At 43.2% G+C, this 16929-nt stretch overlaps 1 protein-coding gene across 8 annotated transcripts in view; it reads right to left on the bottom strand.

Annotated features, from left to right (window-relative positions):
* Positions 1–16929, bottom strand: part of KCNK10 (potassium two pore domain channel subfamily K member 10) — a 137790-nt gene that overhangs the window by 38170 nt on the left and 82691 nt on the right. For all 8 annotated transcript variants that reach the window (XM_032344752.1, XM_032344753.1, XM_032344751.1 and 5 more), the window contains 2 exons: positions 16470–16587; positions 4907–5067 (listed from right to left, as the gene is read on the bottom strand). In XM_032344752.1, coding sequence (XP_032200643.1) covers positions 4907–5067; positions 16470–16587 — 279 coding nt within the window. The remainder of the gene's footprint in view (positions 1–4906; positions 5068–16469; positions 16588–16929) is intronic.

The raw sequence follows: 16929 nt of genomic DNA, 5'->3' as shown, positions 1-16929 counted from the left end.
GGTCCTAAAACCCTTGGAATTTCCTGTGATGACAGTGACAAAGGTGTTTTTTGTTACATCAATGACATTTGGATCACCTATGGATGGGGGCTGTTTGCCAGTGGAACCAACCAGAAATAGACATTTGAAACTTTCAATCCCACCCCCTGATTCTGAGGAGTGGGAAGGGGCTGAAGGTTGAATCAATCACTAATGGCCAATGATTGAATCAATCATGCCTTGGTAGTGAAGCCTCCATAAAAATCCAAAAGGAGGCAATTCTAGGAGCTTCCAGGCTGGTGAACAAGAAAGCGTCTATGTGCTACTGGGTCAGGCCTCAACTTCCACAGGGACAGAGGCTCCTTTATTCGGAACCTCTCTACGCATGTTCTCATCTGGCTGTTGACTTATATCCTTTACAATCCTTTGAAACAAACTTGCAATCTAGTGAGTACACTGGTTTCCTGAGTTCTGAGAGCCACTGTAGCAGATTTATTGAACCCCAGGAAAGGACTTTGGAAAGGACTTTGGGAATCTGTGATAGACAGCCATGTGGTCAGAAGCACAGGGAACAACCTGGACTCATGCCTGGCATCTGAAGTGAAGGGCCCTCTTGGGACTGAGCCCTTAACCTACGGGATCTGATGTTACCTCCAGGTAGATAGAGTCAGAATTCAGTTGAACTATAAGACAACCGGTGGTATCAAAGAATTGCTTGGTGGTGTAGGGGGAAAAGTCTGCACATCACAAATGGTACAACGATCCTCAACTTCTCACTGCACCAAACCGGAAACAACCTTCCTCCAGGCTTCTCGCTATGCAAGATAAGTAAGTGTTGAACTTTAACTCATGGTTAATCAGTGTTGGGGCAATGTCTATCTTCCTGAACTCATGTTCCACGTGAAAGGACCTCAGCCAGAGGAATATTCTGGTGGCTCAGTCAGACAAGTGACTTACAGGTGGCCTTGGTGGAAGGGACTGAGCTCCTTCACCTCAGTGCCCTTCTTCTCCCATCTGAAGCCATCTGCTACACAGAGGTATACTTTGATTTTCTCTCTATGATTTAGCAAGGTTACTGGGGCTGACCCTGCTCTCATTGACGGGACCTGGGCTGCCGATGACTAGAAGAGATGGAATTTCTAAAATGGCCCATAAAAATATCCCACCCTAATCCCCAGGACCTCTGCTGTGATGAGCTACCATTCCCATAACTATGATATACCATATGGCATGGTTGACCTTAAGATAGGAAAATTATCCACATAAGCCTGATCAAATCACAGGAGCCTTAAAAGCAGGGCACTTTCTCAGGTTGGTGGTAGAGAGACAAAGGGAATTCAGAGAGATACAAAACACCAGAAGAATCCCATGTTCACTTTAAAGATGGAGGGGCCATGTGCCAAGGAATTTAGACATCTCATAGAAACTGAGAATGGGTGGCCTCCACCTGACAGCCAGCAAGGACACAGGAATCTCAGTCCCACGACCACTGGCAACTGATTTTTGCCAAAATCTGAATGAGAGTGGAAGCAGATTCTTCCCCAGATCCAGAGCCCAACAGAGCCAACACCTTCATTTCAGCCCCATGCTCTGCTCAGCCCAGCACCCAGCCAAGCCCGCCTGGACTTCTGACCTACAGCACTGTGTTACGATAAATGGGTGTTGTTTAAAGCTTCTGCACTTGTGATAATCTGTTACACATCCAGAGAAAACTAATACAGCAGGAAGTCCTTCTGATTCAGGGTGAAGTGGTTAATAAGTTTTTGGCATCAAAACCAAAGCTATAGGACAGCTGGTATCTCAGTCTGTTCAGGGTCTGCCTTGGGCTCAGGTCATGATCTCCAGGTCCTGGGATGGAGCCCCATGTTGGGCTCCCTGCTCAGCAGGGAGTCTGCTTCTCCCTTTCTCTCTGTACCTCCGCTTATGTTCTCCTTCTCTCTTAAATGAATAAATAAAATCTTAAAAAAAAAAAAAGCTATATCCTCCGATCAGCTTACCAGCAATAAAGCCGACTTCTTAAACTTCATCTGACTCCCCCATTTTTCAATTATTTCTGATTTCAGAAGAAAAAAAAAAGAAGGGGAAAAAAGATTTTATTTATTCATCTGATATAAACCCCAGTAGGTGGGTATTGTATTACTCTGCAGCCAAAAGCATTCCTAAATAATACATTAACCTCCAGCAACTCTTTAAAATGAGGCTCAGACCTGGGATAAGGGAGAAGGACCCAAATCATGTCACCTCAGAACACAGGCACCCAGAAGGCTTATTTTATATTTTATCTTTACTCCACTAAAAATCGTCTCTTCCCTATAGCTGAGAAAAAACACAGCAGATGAAGAAAAAGACTTAATCCTTAAATGGATGGGGGGAGGGATGTATCTTCCCCACAGGAACTAAAAATCCACAACCTCCAATTTCAATGAAGTTTATAAAATTTTTTAAAATGTTCAGTTTTCAAGTAATCATCTAAGAGTAGCTGGCCTTTGAGATGTCATTTAAATGAATGGCAAAGCACTCTGAGATTTTCCACCAAAACTACAGGCAGCCAGCGAAGTGCAGATGGGTTGTTTGTGTATTCAGGAAGCACGCTTCTCCTCCTCCTGGAACTCAGTCACCCCTTCCAACAGCACCCTCCTCCGATGTTCTGCAAATGCATACATCGCGGGCTGCCAATTCCATAACACACTGCGGTTTCCTTCCTAAAAGACTCCCAGTCTTTGATGGCACTGCAAGGAACTGAGTGCCATCAGCATAAAAACGAAATGCAGGGTTTTTAAGGCTCTGTCCCAGAGTCCTTCGAACCACCCATCTGAGAGGCAACTTTAAGGGAAGGAGACTTATACTCTCTACTTGTAGTTTGAAATTCTTTAGGGGAAACTAGTCCCCAAATTCAGTAGCAGATGTGGTCAGAATGATGGCAATCTCTTCCTTCATTTAGAATATAGTAACTAATTTTTTTTTCTAAATGGGGAATTTCAAAAGCTTTTAGTGCAATCCTTTCTTTCTACAAATAAGGAAACTTAGATCTAGAGAAGCTACATAAAAATAAAAATGCCGGGTCAGTCATTTCTCCATTTGAATCCTGTTCTGAGTGTTCTATCCACCAGACTCCTGTCTAACTTGGAGGGCCGTGAGGCCCTGGCTAACAGAGCACCTCCGAGAAGCTCAAAACAGCTCCTGGAGATGGGTTTGGAGATGGAGACTTGCCATGTCTGGTTTAGGGAGACCTGAACATTTGAGAAGCAGAAAAGCTGAGCCTTGACGGTTTCCATGGTGACCACTGAGCCCAAGTCTATGCTCTAATGAGCCAGCTGGCCAGCCAGCACCTGGGAGCAAAGGTTGTGGGACATTCCAGGAATATCCACGCACCACTGAGCTCCTCAGAGGAAATCAAATGGGTGGCTAGGCTGCTAGTAAGGGCTTCTTTGGGGACACATAGACACAGCAGATCTCAACTCATGTGTCTTCCATACATCATTCCACGCAATCATCACCAAAACCTTCTAAAGTAGATTTGAATTCTATCCTCCTCTTTCTCACCGATGAGTAAACTGAGGTCACTCACCCAGGATCACTGAGCTCATTAAAGATAGCTCTAAGCTAGTTCTCCGGCCCCATTCCTCCGCTCTCTCAAACCTGAAACTGTTCACCTGGGGAGCGCCCCTGTCTTTTTCTGAAGAGAAGTCATATTCTTGTCTCCGAGAGAAAAACAAGTGCGGCGTTAGAGCTCACCACTGATCTATCTTTACCCATCATTGCTAGATTCCGAAAAGGTCTCAAATAGTCACTTTTAAATATTAAGTCATCATCAGAAACAATTCCCTGAAGAAGGTTTGAAAGACTCAAGAACTAGGTCAGTAACAAAAAAGAAAGCAGAAATGATGTTACGCCTGAGCCAAACAAGTTTCCTGTGAGATCATACAGATAAGTGTTAGTTAAAGGGCACTGAGAAGTCCAAACCAATGGCATCTTCTCCAAAATGAGGCCAGGAATGCCAGGAATGCCATCTTTAGTAAATAAATTCCTTGAGTTGAGTTTTTGTCCCTTGTTTAAAGGTAAGTGTTCCCAGGAAGAAAAAACCCACTAAGATAATGGCAATCATCAACACCTTAGTATAAGTTAGTACATGCTACTACTGAGAGAGCACTCGGAAATGAGATGACAGAGAGGGTGGGGCCATGAAGAGACAGGTACAAAGCATGATGACAGAATGTGGAAAAGGCAGGCTTCTGGAAGAGGTCTTAGAAGCCAGGATCAGCCTAAAGATACCAGACCTAGAAATAAAAAGGAGTGAAGAGTTTCCAGTAACAAAACAAATGCATTTACTTCTTTACGTTATTGCCAATACACTTAGCAAACTATCTTCCCTCTTTAAGATGGAACTCAGTACGCCTCCCGTCTTCAGAAAACCTCATTTGGGACCACCTATACTTAACCCTCTTATGTTGTGATTCCAGAAATACCACTGTAAAGAAGGAAACTGCTAAAGAGAAGGGAGTTTAGGCACAGTACTTGTGACTACCATAGGCCAAAACAGAAAATACGATTATGACATAAAACTCTTCCATTAAAAGTGACAATGAAAAGAATCAATGAAACAAGATGGGATCAGGAGGGAGACAAACCATAAGAGACTTAATCTCACAAAACAAACTGAGGGTTGCTGGGGGGAGGAGGTAGGGGGAGGGTGGTGAGATTATGGACATTGGGGAGGGTATGTGCTGTGAAGTGTGTAAACCTGGTGATTCACAGACCTGTACCCCTGGGGCTAATAACATATTCTATGTTAATAAAAAAATAAAAAAATATTTTTTAAAAAAGTGACAATGATATGATAACACCCTAATCATTCATTCTAGATCCCGTCAGGCTAAAAAGCCAGTTGGATTGCAGAGATGAGGGTTTAAATAGACGTGGTACTCACTCGAAAGACCTTCTCCACTCTTGCAATGCTCTTCCCAAAGATGGTTCCAAGTTGGTCTCCAATTCCAGCCAATAAGAAACCAAAGAGCGGAATTCCAAAGATGGCATATAAAATACAAAAGATTTTGCCTCCTTCAGTGCTTGGAGCAATATTCCCATACCCTGGTGAGAAACAGTAAAAAGAGAGAGAGAGAGAGTGGTGAGGTGGCCAAGAAATTTAAGAGCTGAATCAAAGAATCCACAGATTTCTTAAAGGGTTTCTATGCAATCCCGCTGCACAAGCTTCAGGGAGAGGAGCATCATCAAAAATCTAACATTCAGGGGACGCCTGGGTGGCTCAGTGGGTTTAATGTCTGCCTTCAGCTCAGGTCATGATCCAAGGGACCTAGCATCGAGCCCCGCATCAGGCTCCCTGCTCAGCGGGAAGACTGCTTCTCCCTCTCCCACTCCCCCTGCTTGTTCCCTCTCTCACTGTGTCTCTCTCTGTCAAATAAATAAAACAATTTTTTAAAAAATCTAACATTCAAAACATTACTTCTTTTCCTTCTCTCCCTGGAAAGAGTTTTAAGGAGATCCAGCCTTCCTGGATCTTAATGTGTTTCATTAGATTACATTTTAGGAAATTCACAGTCACCTAGAATTGCACTGCTGGTGAAAAGCAGTATCTTCCATTTCAGAAACACCAAATATCTTGGACATATGTGTTCAGGGAGATGTGAAGGTCCAAGGAGGCCTCACCGTGGCCCTTTCTAGATTGGAAAAGAGCTTCTCCTTTAGTCTCTTCCCACAAGCCTTCCCTCCACTTGACAGACTGGCTGTCTTCCACATTGGGCTCTCTAGGCTGATGGGTGCTCTGCATTAGGCAGGGTATGTGGTCTAGCACAAATGCAGAAAGGACCCAGGGATCATATAGCCCCATCCTGAGAAGGCTGAAAACAGCAGAGCAGCGAAGGAAGCCCGTGCCTCTTCCCGCACTGACGGTGATGTTTAGCTCTACTTGACTCTTTTTTTCTTGACTGGAAACTCTGCTTCGTGTCTGGGTCCTGCCTCTCTTTCCACTCACTTCTTTCATCAAGGGCTATCAGGTGCTAAAGACATGTTTATTAATGGAATGGGTGTTTGAATATAAAAGAATCTTTTTATAGCCATGTCTACAATATGTATTTCAAATACTGCTTGAAAACACCAACATCTGCATTCTTAAGAATTCTGCAATTATGTAAGTAAATTCTGTATAGTGAGTACTGGGCTTCCTCTGTGTGAATGGGGCTAAGGGAAGTAGTACTGAAGGGGAAAGGCTATGGTATTGGCATGAGTTATAGAGAGATGAGAATCTAAATTTCTCAATATTGAGTTTCATGCCAATGAATATTGCCGATGAATATTGCAGTATTATGCTAACTACCATCTGGAGAGTCACCCAACAGTTCTCCCCTATTAGGGTAACTCAGGTGGGGCCTGTTTCCAAATCCATGTGACGGGTGAGTTACTGGGTTCATGGTTGCAAGCAGCTAGGCTTGCGGCACGTTGGCCAAGGCCAATGTTGATGCTGCCCGTCCTGCATCTCCTACAAGCCTCAGGAACTTGCTGCTGCCATCTGCTTTTGGGTGGTGAGTCACCTGGCTATTTTCCTTTTCAATTTTCTTGTCAGAATCATTCAAACCTTTTATCATGGAATTATCTAAATTACAGTTTCCATTTCTCAGATGAGTGTTCAGGCAAGCCTTCCTCCTCTTGCGTTCCTTTTACTCAGCACCGTTTTCATTTAACTGTGCAAAAAAGGCTCCTGGAACTTTTTTCAGGTGCTTTCAGGAACATGGACAAAACCATTTTTCTAAGTGTTGCCCAGGGAATAAAGGTGCCTACACAGCTTCCCTTCACACAGGTCAATGGGGACCTGCGGAAACATCTCTGACTCTTGCTTGACTGTCTCCGATCTGTCGGAGATCAGTCAGGGAAGGTAGGTTTTCTTCCCTCTCAGTAGCTCAGAAGGAAACATGCGTAGACACAGCACAGGCAAACAAACTGAAGCTTTGAGCCTGCTGAATAGGCGTCTCGTTAACCCCGACAAGGAAGTGTGCACACTTTCCCCAGCTTTTGGTGAGGACTCGCCCCCCTGCCTGGGTCAGGACTGTCTTCAGGGAACTTGCTGGTAGCGTCCAAAGAGCATGACCAAGGAGAGAGAAGACAGAGGGTCCGGATCCAATTCTACCTCACTGCACCTGGTTGTCCCCAGAGTCTCTTAACCTCCACAAACCCCGGTGTCAGAGGGGTTTGAGGATCATGTGGAAAAATCAGTGAGCTGTAAAGTACCGTATGAATGCAAAGTAGTAGTATTACTCATAGTATTATTACTGCAATTGACTCCTTATTTACTCAGTGTTTCACAGACTAGAACACTATGTTAAAGTTATAACAAAGATCTTGGGTAAGGACACCAGTAAGTAAAATCCGCTAATACTCAAATGTCTTTTTTTTTTAAGATTTTATTTATTTATTTGACAGACAGAGATCACAAGTAGGCAGAGAGGCAGGCAGAGAGAGAGAGGAGGAAGCAGTCTCCCTGCTGAGCAGAGAGCCTGATGTGGAGCTCGATCCCAGGACTCTGGGATCATGACCTGAGCCGAAGGCAGAGGCTTTAACCCACTGAGCCACCCAGGCACCCCTCAAATAAGTCTTTAAATATATTCAAGGCCATCACTTCATACTGGGCATAAGGTAATTGCCATTCTTAAGTAACACTGTGTTTGTGCATTGTGTGTGTGTACGTGTGTGTGTGTGTGTGTGTGTGTGTGTGTGTCTTGTCTCTGAGGAACTATATGGGCAAGCTGTCCCAGGGGAACCCTCAACCCTGTTGTTCCAGACTTTTAACACTTTGAGGCTTTGCTCTGAGACAATGGGAAGGCCACATTCCTGGATATTTGGCTCTACTTTACTGAGCCTATAAGACTGTTCTGCTCCTCCACCCAGGATCCTTGGCAGAACCTTGAAGGAGGGGTGATGGTTATATAGACAGGAGACCGGAGACTGGACAGCTTCCTGTTCTGACACTCCCACTTCCTGACTCTCAGATCTTGAGGATTTCCTTAACCTTTCTGCCTCACTTTCCTCCTCTGACATGGGGCTGTTGACAGCACAGCTATTAAAGATGAAAAGAGGGGCACCTGGGTGGCTCAGTCAGTTAGGCACCGACTTTTGGTTTCAGCTCAGGTCATGATCTCAGGGTCACGGGATCAAACCCCATGGCAGACTCTGCACTCAGTAGGGAGTCTGCTTGGGATTCTCTCTCTTCCTCTCTCTACCCCTCCCCCTAAAAATAAATAAATAAATAAATCTTTAAAAAAAAAAAAAGATGAAAAGGCTTACATGTGAAGTATAAGTTACCTGTGGAGATTAAATACATATAAATCATGACACAAAGTAAGCACTCAGTAAGTATTAGCCGTGATCATCTTGCCCGGGGTTTTGTGTAGGAAGAAATCACTTCTGAGTAATATGTTTCCGGGAAAACTAAGCCCCAGGAGAAAACAGATGGTTGGTTCCTGTTTTCCCTCCAGAAACTGCACGGTTCTCCCACAGTGCCAGGACAAGGGACAGAATGTCTGTACCGCCAATGGGGCTGGCTCAGTGAGTTGGATGGTCCCCCTGCTGCATTTGGGGTGTGAGAATCTCTCGGCACAGCTAGGGGCAGCAACATCTGGGAAATGAGATGGGATGACATGGAGGCAAGAGAGGCAGCTGGCCAGAGAGAACTAGCCCTGAACAGTAGAACTGGCTGTAAGGAAAGCAAAAGAAGTCCAAACAGTGACTTTTGGTAGGAGAGAACCAACCCAGCAAAGACTGTCTGTTAAGAATGAGAAGGACCAGGGCAGGCCTTGGCTCTGTTTACCTCTAGCCAGAGAACAACTCCTGGCCCTTTATGAAGAGGAAGCTGGTGTTTAAAGAAGGCTGCCTGAGTCGCTCTTGTGTAACACTTCCATTTGCTATTTATATGCCAAAGTCGGACCTTTGCCAAACCATGTGCCGTTCAACCCTGTTATTTGGCAAAGAGTGTTCATTCGAGAACCAGAATGTCTAGGGGTGCTAACCTGGCTCTCTGGGGGTGAAATCTGTGTATCGACACTAAGAAGGGCCCCACGCTTGGTTTATTGATATTGCTGTTGCCATTTTGATCTTCTTAATCATTTTTTAACAAGGGACCACATTTTCATTTTACACTGGGCCCTACAAATTTTGTAGCTCATCCTACTGAATGTAGCTGGGCTCACCTGCTTACTAACCGTGAGATAATGGCCAAGTTGCTTGACATCTTGGAGCCTCTGTTTTCTCATCAGTCATCTGAACTAATAACAGTACCTACTGGATATGCTGAATGAGAGACTAAGTGAGATAATTATATGGATCCCAGTGCCTGGCACCTGTGGGCACTCAGTAAATGTTAGTCCCAATGAAGGCACCTTCCAAAGCCACAGGTGAGCCCCCAGTTCAGGTGCTGGGTAAGTAGAAATAGCTACTCAGGTACTTTGGCAGGTACAACTCTTTTTTTTAATCTTTTTTTTTTAATATTTTACTTATTTATTTGACAAAGAGAGAGAGGACAAGTAGACAGAAAGGCAGGCAGAGAGAGAGGAGGAAGCAGGCTCCCTGCTGAGCAGAGAGCCCAATGCATGGCTGGATCCCAAGACCCTGAGATCATGACCTGAGCTGAAGGCAGAAGCTTAACCCACTGAGCCACCCAGGCGCCCCGGCAGGTACAACTCTTAATTAAGTCTGGGCAAGTGACAGTTACTATCTGGGACCTGAGCAAGTGCTCTCTCTGATTTCAGTAGAGTCAGGTGATTCAATCCAAAAATGTCTCAAAGACTGAAATGTACTAGCATCCCATAGCTGTTGATAAGAAAGCATCATTTGCCGCCCTTATGAAGAGTGGCTTGTGGGAAGCACCTAAACAAAGGAGTAAGCGTCATTCCTCTGGCTTAGAAACCCTAGTTGGTGGGAACCCACCAACAGAGTCAACAGTCAAGATCAGGTGGGACTTTCCCACATCAGAATTAGTTACTAAGAGAGGGGACAGGGGACAGGGCTCCCTCAGCAAAGACTGGACAGAGTTTCGTCTTCCTCTGGCATTGCTCCTAGTTTGGAGAAGTGCCTGAATATATTTCTTTTTGCTACACATTTGTAAGCCTTCTTGTATATGTGAATGTAAGAAAACTTTGTTTGAAAAGAAGTACTTTGATACCTTCAGATAAAAGAGACCTCTGATACTGAGTCGCATTGCTGCTTTTCAGAAAAGACTGTTATTCCTAAGACCTCTCTATACACATTCTAAATAATGAACACATTTTTCTTATGTCTGGCAAGTGCATAACCTCATGTGGCTCATGAGAGTCTTTCTGGAAAGTAATTTGGCAAGTCTTTAAACAGTCCATGCCCTTTGACACCGCAGTTCCTTGGGGATCCTCCCAAGGAAAGAACCAGAGATGAAGACCACACTTGACACACAAAGATTTTCACTGTGATGTTACACTCTCACAAAATAGAAGTATGTGATTATGGTGTGGGTAGTATATCCAACGGAACCCAATAAAAATTGTTTTTCAAAGAACCTTAGTAATATGGGAAAATGTTTAGAGGATTGCATCACAAATTATATGAACTCAAGTAAGCAGGATGATGATTGGATACTTCACAAATAATGAAAAGACAGCTTCTCAGCTCCAGCGACTCCACCACACAACCCCGAAGAGTGGAAAATTTCTCAAGACCTAGAAGAATTCATGGGCTCTGAGCTTTCCTATAAGCCTTGTGACCATATGTGATGAGTGAATTTACCACCAAATAATTATTCTTACTATCATTGTGCTCAGGTTTTATTTAGAATTCTCTAACTGTGTGATTTTGCAAAGATCCACCACTCTAGAGTTAAAATTAAGCCAGCTAAATGGTTTTCAACTTACAGTGCTTTTTCAATGAAGAGAAAGAGAGAGTGAGAGAGAAAATAGCGCTTTTACCCATAGTGTAGAACAAGGGCCCAATCTCTAGCAGAAAACCAAGCCATGATATTAAAGTGGACTTGTATTTGGGGCTGGGTTTTATCTTCATCTGTTTTTTGTTTGTATGCTTGTTTCATAGTAGTTTCCCTTTCAGCATCCACCTTCCCTTCAGGTTTGGGGGAAAGGTCTTCATCCCATGCACAGACATGACATAATGTAAGAAAACATTGGTTTTCTTACCTGCCTCCCACAACAGAGGCAACAGAGCCTCCCAGGAAGCCAGGACAAAAATGCCTTTACCCAGAGGCTCATCCAATAGATGTTTTGTCTAAGACATTAAGAGTGAGTGGCCCAAAGAAGGTCGGGGGGGCGGGTGTTGGGTCAGGCACAGGCTTTCAAGACCAGAGGACACTTATGGACCCTCTTGTGATCTCTGCCCCTTAAGTGTATATTACTTAGGATTTTTTCAGTCTTAGGTGATAGAAAACCCAAAGCAGTCTGGCTTCAACAAAAACAGAAATGCACTGCCCCCAGAGAATAAGGGATTCAACATTTATTTCTTAACACCTTGCAGGTAGCTTCAACTAAAGTTCAAAACATGTTAGCTGGACCCCATTTATCACGCTGCTGTTCTTCTGCTGCTTCTTTAATGTTATCTGAATTCTATCCAAGAACATGAATGCCACTCCTGGGCCTATCTCTTTCCAGATTGACCTCCAGGAAAAAAGAGAGGAAGTCACTTCCTCAAAAGTTTAAGCATAAGTCCAGGAACTGAATTTCTTATTGGCCTAATCTAGATCTCACATCCATCTCTGAACGAAGGACTGTGGGCAGACACAGGCAAAGCACTAGATTTCTTGGTCTAGAAATGGTAATTCATCCCTTTGGGCCTGGAAGCCAACCTTGTGGAAGAAGGCCACTTAGGAACTGGTGATCAGGAGACAAGAGTGTATAAGTGAATGGACACCAGGCAGCAGAAGCCAAGGACTACGAGTGATTTGCTCAAAGATTCCAGGGCACATACACTACAAAGGGCAGCAAATGTTACAAACCAAATGCTTCTCTTTAGGCAGATGGAACCAGCATTCCCCATAACGTGAGGTCATGTGGTCAATAAACATGGTTGTTTAATAAACCGAGCCCCTGGGACCCTAACAAGTTGACACACTAAATACCATCGGTGAGCATTCCAGCATAGCTATAGTGTTTTTCAGTGCATCCTACAGACCCCTGATTTAACCATTTCATAAAGCAAGAAAATTAGAATTTTCCTTTCTGTCTTCTTTAATACACACTAATGTCTCATGGATCCAACACTGGGTATTGGATCGCATTTCCCAAAAGGGACCCCCTGAAGTGGCCCAGACTTCCTCAGCTTTAATTATTTTACTATAAATCCTCCTAAAATGTATGGCACATATCCCCATCTTAGCAACACCAGAATGATGAACACAATTTAATTGACACTGGTCTTTTCTGATCCAGGACAGTAATGCTCTTGGGTGTCATTGAGTTTTATAGCACATTTTACCCTTATACCAAATGGTGCCAGGCCACTGGGAGCTATAATATTGTGGACTAAAATGATCCAGTCTGGGGGCACCTGGGTGGCTCAGTGGGTTAAAGACTCTGCCTTCAGCTCAGGTCATGATCCCAGGGTCCTGGGATCGAGCCCCACATCAGGCTCTCTGCTCAGCGGGAAGCCTACTTCTCCCTCTCTCTCTGCCAGCCTCTCAGCCTACTTGTGATCTCTGTATGTCAAATAAATAAATAAAAATCCTTAAAAAAATAAAAGAATAAAAAAATAAAAAATAAATAAAATGATCCAGTCTGGTCTGGAGTATCAAAAGGCTCCTGGGCCCCAAACCTACTAGTGTAATGCAAACCTCCAAAATTTATAATAACCAATCTTAATATATTTGTATATTTGCAAGTGTGAACATGACATGTCATATAATTAAATTAGAAGACTTTCTAAAAAGAAATGCCATTTCTCTTTCAACCCAAATTTTCTTATTGCATAACTTTCTTGAATGCACCAATGTAGAAAGAACACAGGTCCTGAAGGCTAGGTCTAAAAATAGTAAAAGAGGTCTGTACGTCTAAAACAATCCTTAGTCTCTGAAACTTGGACCAGTTAGGAAGCTGATTATCAAAGATGTACATCCCAAAAGGATGGCACCCTATCCAACACCCACATAAGAAGTGGTCGTAAAGGGTAAGAGAGCGGGAAGAACCTGTTGTAGAGAGCAACAGATGAGGGAGGGCCTCCCAGAGAGCATAAAGGGTGTTAATGACGAGATCCTCCCACCTCTCAACGCTATGTGTCTCTTAATTAGGACTTTTATTGCAGTGTGATGACACTTTTGTTGAGGAACAGAAAACTCTCATTTTCAGCAGAACTGGGAGAGAAATTTTACCCATGGCTTCCCCCATATGTGTAAGGATTACCAAAAAAGTTGGACTGATGCCACATGGGGAAAAAATAAAGAGAAGAAGCACAGAGAAGGAAGAGAGAGCCCATCGGTGGCAAACTCCTGAAAGTGCCAGCAAAAATCCAATTATGAAGGAGAGGGTCTCATTCTGAACTTTAAAAGAGTGATCCTTGTTTGCACCAAGTGTAGAAAACAGGGTGAAGAGAGAGAGCAGCAGAAGCCCCCTTGAACTTGATCTGGTTCCAAAAAAATTAAAGAGGCAGGACTAAACAGAGAATAACACAGATGGATCACATTTGCAGGAAACCCTCTCTCTCTTCGGCAGCAGAAAAGAGAAGAGTTAGGGATGCGCTGCCTGGAAGGTTACCGTACTTCTCCTGCTCTCCTCCCTCCCAGCCCAGAATCACATAGCAGATAGCTGGATTAGGAATATCCAGTTTACCAGGCATCAAGTATTTAAAAGGAAAATCTGCCCAGCATAAATATAAGACTTTTATTGCTTTTCTTTTTTAATGTGGGAGGAGCAAAAAACTTACCAATGGATGAAAGATACTCAGCAGAAAAATACAGACCCACCCAGACAAAAAGTGGGACCAACTATGAAGTAATCACCCACAAGAAAAACCACAAAGCAGAAAAGCAAGAAATCAGGAAAGAATCAGAAAGATAACAAGGGAAAATGGAATGTGAGCTAATGGAATTCAGGAAAGAAACAGGAAGGGGAAAAAAGTCCCCTAATGATCACAAAAAGGAAAATAAAATTGGAAGGAACATGTGGCAAAATAGGCACTGTGCAAAAACAGGAAAGGAATAGAGAAGATAAAACGAACAAAACAGAAACCACATTTCATGAGTTAAAGAGGAGTAGGACAGACACAGAAGACAAGGCAAAGAAGTGACAATATACGTATAATCAGAATCCCCAAAGAACAACCGAAACCACATGGCAGAGAACATGTTTAAGGATGACAAACAAGATCACTTTCCTGAAGGGGAGGAAGATGGGGGGATGGGATAACTGGGTGATGGACGTTAAGGAGAGCACAGGATATAGTGAACACTGGGTGTTATATAAGGCTGATGAATCACTGACCTTTACCTCTGAAACTAATAATACACTATATGTTACTTAATTGAATTCAAATTTTAAAAAATAGAGAACTTAAAAAGAACACTTTGCCAAAATAAAAGGGACAAAACCTAACAGTATCATCAGATGGAAGATGAATAGCCTTTTGAGTAACCAAGGGTCAAATCATTTATAAAAGGGGGAAAACTGGGCTGGCATCAGGTGTCTCCACAGCAGCACAGATATCAGACATGAGTGGGTTATCACCCAAAAGATCCACAAAAAAGAAAATGTGAGCCAAGAATTTCATTTCCAACCATACTGCCCCAGGAGGGTAAGGCTGCCATTTTGAGCAAAGCAAAGTATGGCGGAGAATATTGCTTCCATGAGTCATTCTTAATGCAACTATTTGAAAATGAGTTTCAGCTGAGCAAGTGGTGATGGGGAAAGCCATGGAAGGACTAGAAAGGAACACGGACAAAACATATATGCATAACTGTGACTTGAAAATAAGTGTGGTTATCAGGGTAATGGAACAGAATGTAAATCATATACCATGACGTTATAGAATGATACAGTCAGTGAGTAATAATCAGCAGCCCAAGAGTAAAAGAAGTTAAGATGCTGAGTAAGTTCACTGACTGCATTATACATAATAACTGAGAGCCAAGAGTCACCATTTGAATTGAGCAAATTATTGAAGAGAACCATAAACATATTTAATAACTGAAAAGTAAACATTAAAAGGATAGTGTCAACTAAAATTGTGTGCAGAGAAGAAGAAGACATCATCGCCTAGGATAGGGAAGTAACAAATACTGCTTATGTAACAAATACCCTGTTATGTATGATTATAAAGTTAACCGTCACACAAAATTATAAAACTCCACAAGAATCAGAAAAACACACACAGAGATATAGTAAGACAAAAATCCATGCAAGGAAGAGGTTAGTATAGATCACCACAGGATGAGTTATAAAGAGCATTTATCTAGTCAAAATCATGCAAATGTTCACAGCTGATTTAATTAAACTATATTGGGAAGAGAGGAGAACAGGAAGAGAACCCTTCTACAGTGGGGCAGGCAAGGAGAAAGAGTCATCCCCTCTTATCTGCAGGGGATGTGTCCCAAGACCCCCAGTGGAGCCTGAAACCACGGACATATATACTATGTTTTTCCCCATCCATCCTATGATAAAATTCAATTTATATATTAGGCAGAGGAAGAGACTAACAACAATAGCTAATAATAAAATAGAATAACTTTAACAATAGACTTTCATAAAAGTTTTGTGAATGTGGTTTCTCAAAATATCGTATAGTATGTATTCTCCCCTCCTCTTCTTGTGGCGCTGTGAGATGATAAAATGCCCACGTGATGAGATGAAGTGAGCTGAATGACACGGGCCTTGTGACATGGTGTGAGGTCACTACAGACCTACTGATGCAGTATCAGAAGGAAAATCATCCACTTCTGAAACACAGGTGACCCAGCGCAAATGAAACCTCAAAAAGCAAAAGCATCGATGAGGGGACCGTGGTAATTTCTCCCCTCCCACAGCTGGAGGTCAAGAAACAACCTCTAACACTGAAAATTCAGGAAGTGGCAATGCAAGCATGGTAGTTAAAGACAAGGAGATGAATATCAAAATAACCAACCAGAAGAGATAAGAGCATGGCCACAGGGGAGGTGAGGATGGGCAGAGGGGCAGAGACGGCTGTGTTTCATTAAACTTCGTAGAACGTTGGAGTTCTCTCATAGGCAACCTTAGTAAAAAGGACACATTTTTTAAAGGAATTTGAGCTCCACTGACCAGTCCATATTTTGATTTTCCACTCTGACCACTTCATCAGGTCCAGGCTCTCTAGATCTTGTTTTAAAAAATGTAATTCTTAGTCTGCTTTGACTTTTATAGAAAGCCACTACAACCCCTGCATTTCTCCGACAGTGTGTCATAAGCCTCCTGTGACCCTCAAGTTGCCAGGGTTCCAGGACCAAACATTGACCAAGTGCCATTTCTCAGGCTGGCCCCCAGACAAAAAGATGTTAGCCCACAAAGGGATACCTATGGTGGTGATGACAGTCCCAGCAAAGAAAAAGGCACTTCCAAGGTCCCAGTGACTGCTGTTGTTGGAAGAGTTTCCTATTGGACTTACTCCTGCGTTGTCAGCGTCAAGGGCATGCTGCAAAGAGAGCGAGAAAGCACAAGATTCAAAATTAAAAGATTCAAGATCCAAGATGCAAGATTAAAAATTAAAAAAAAAAAATTTTAAAAGCTCTCAAATTCTTTCCTTGCACAAGAAACTGAAATGATCGGGCACCTGAATGGCTCAGGTGGTTGAGTGTCTGACTTGGTTTCAGCTCGGGTCACGATCTCAGGTTCATGAGATGGAGCCCCAAGCTGGGCTCCACACTGAACAGGGAATCTGTTTGAGACTCTCTCTACATCTCCCTCTCCCCCTCGCCCATACACACACCCCTCCCCCACCACTCTCACACATGCTCTCTCTCTCTCTCTCTAATAA

The sequence above is a fragment of the Mustela erminea genome, chromosome 5 (assembly GCF_009829155.1).
Source record: "Mustela erminea isolate mMusErm1 chromosome 5, mMusErm1.Pri, whole genome shotgun sequence".
In the NCBI taxonomy this organism is placed as follows: domain Eukaryota; kingdom Metazoa; phylum Chordata; class Mammalia; order Carnivora; family Mustelidae; genus Mustela; species Mustela erminea.
The sequence above is the reverse complement of the archived record's forward strand: the minus strand, read 5'-3'. Positions and strand labels throughout refer to the sequence as shown.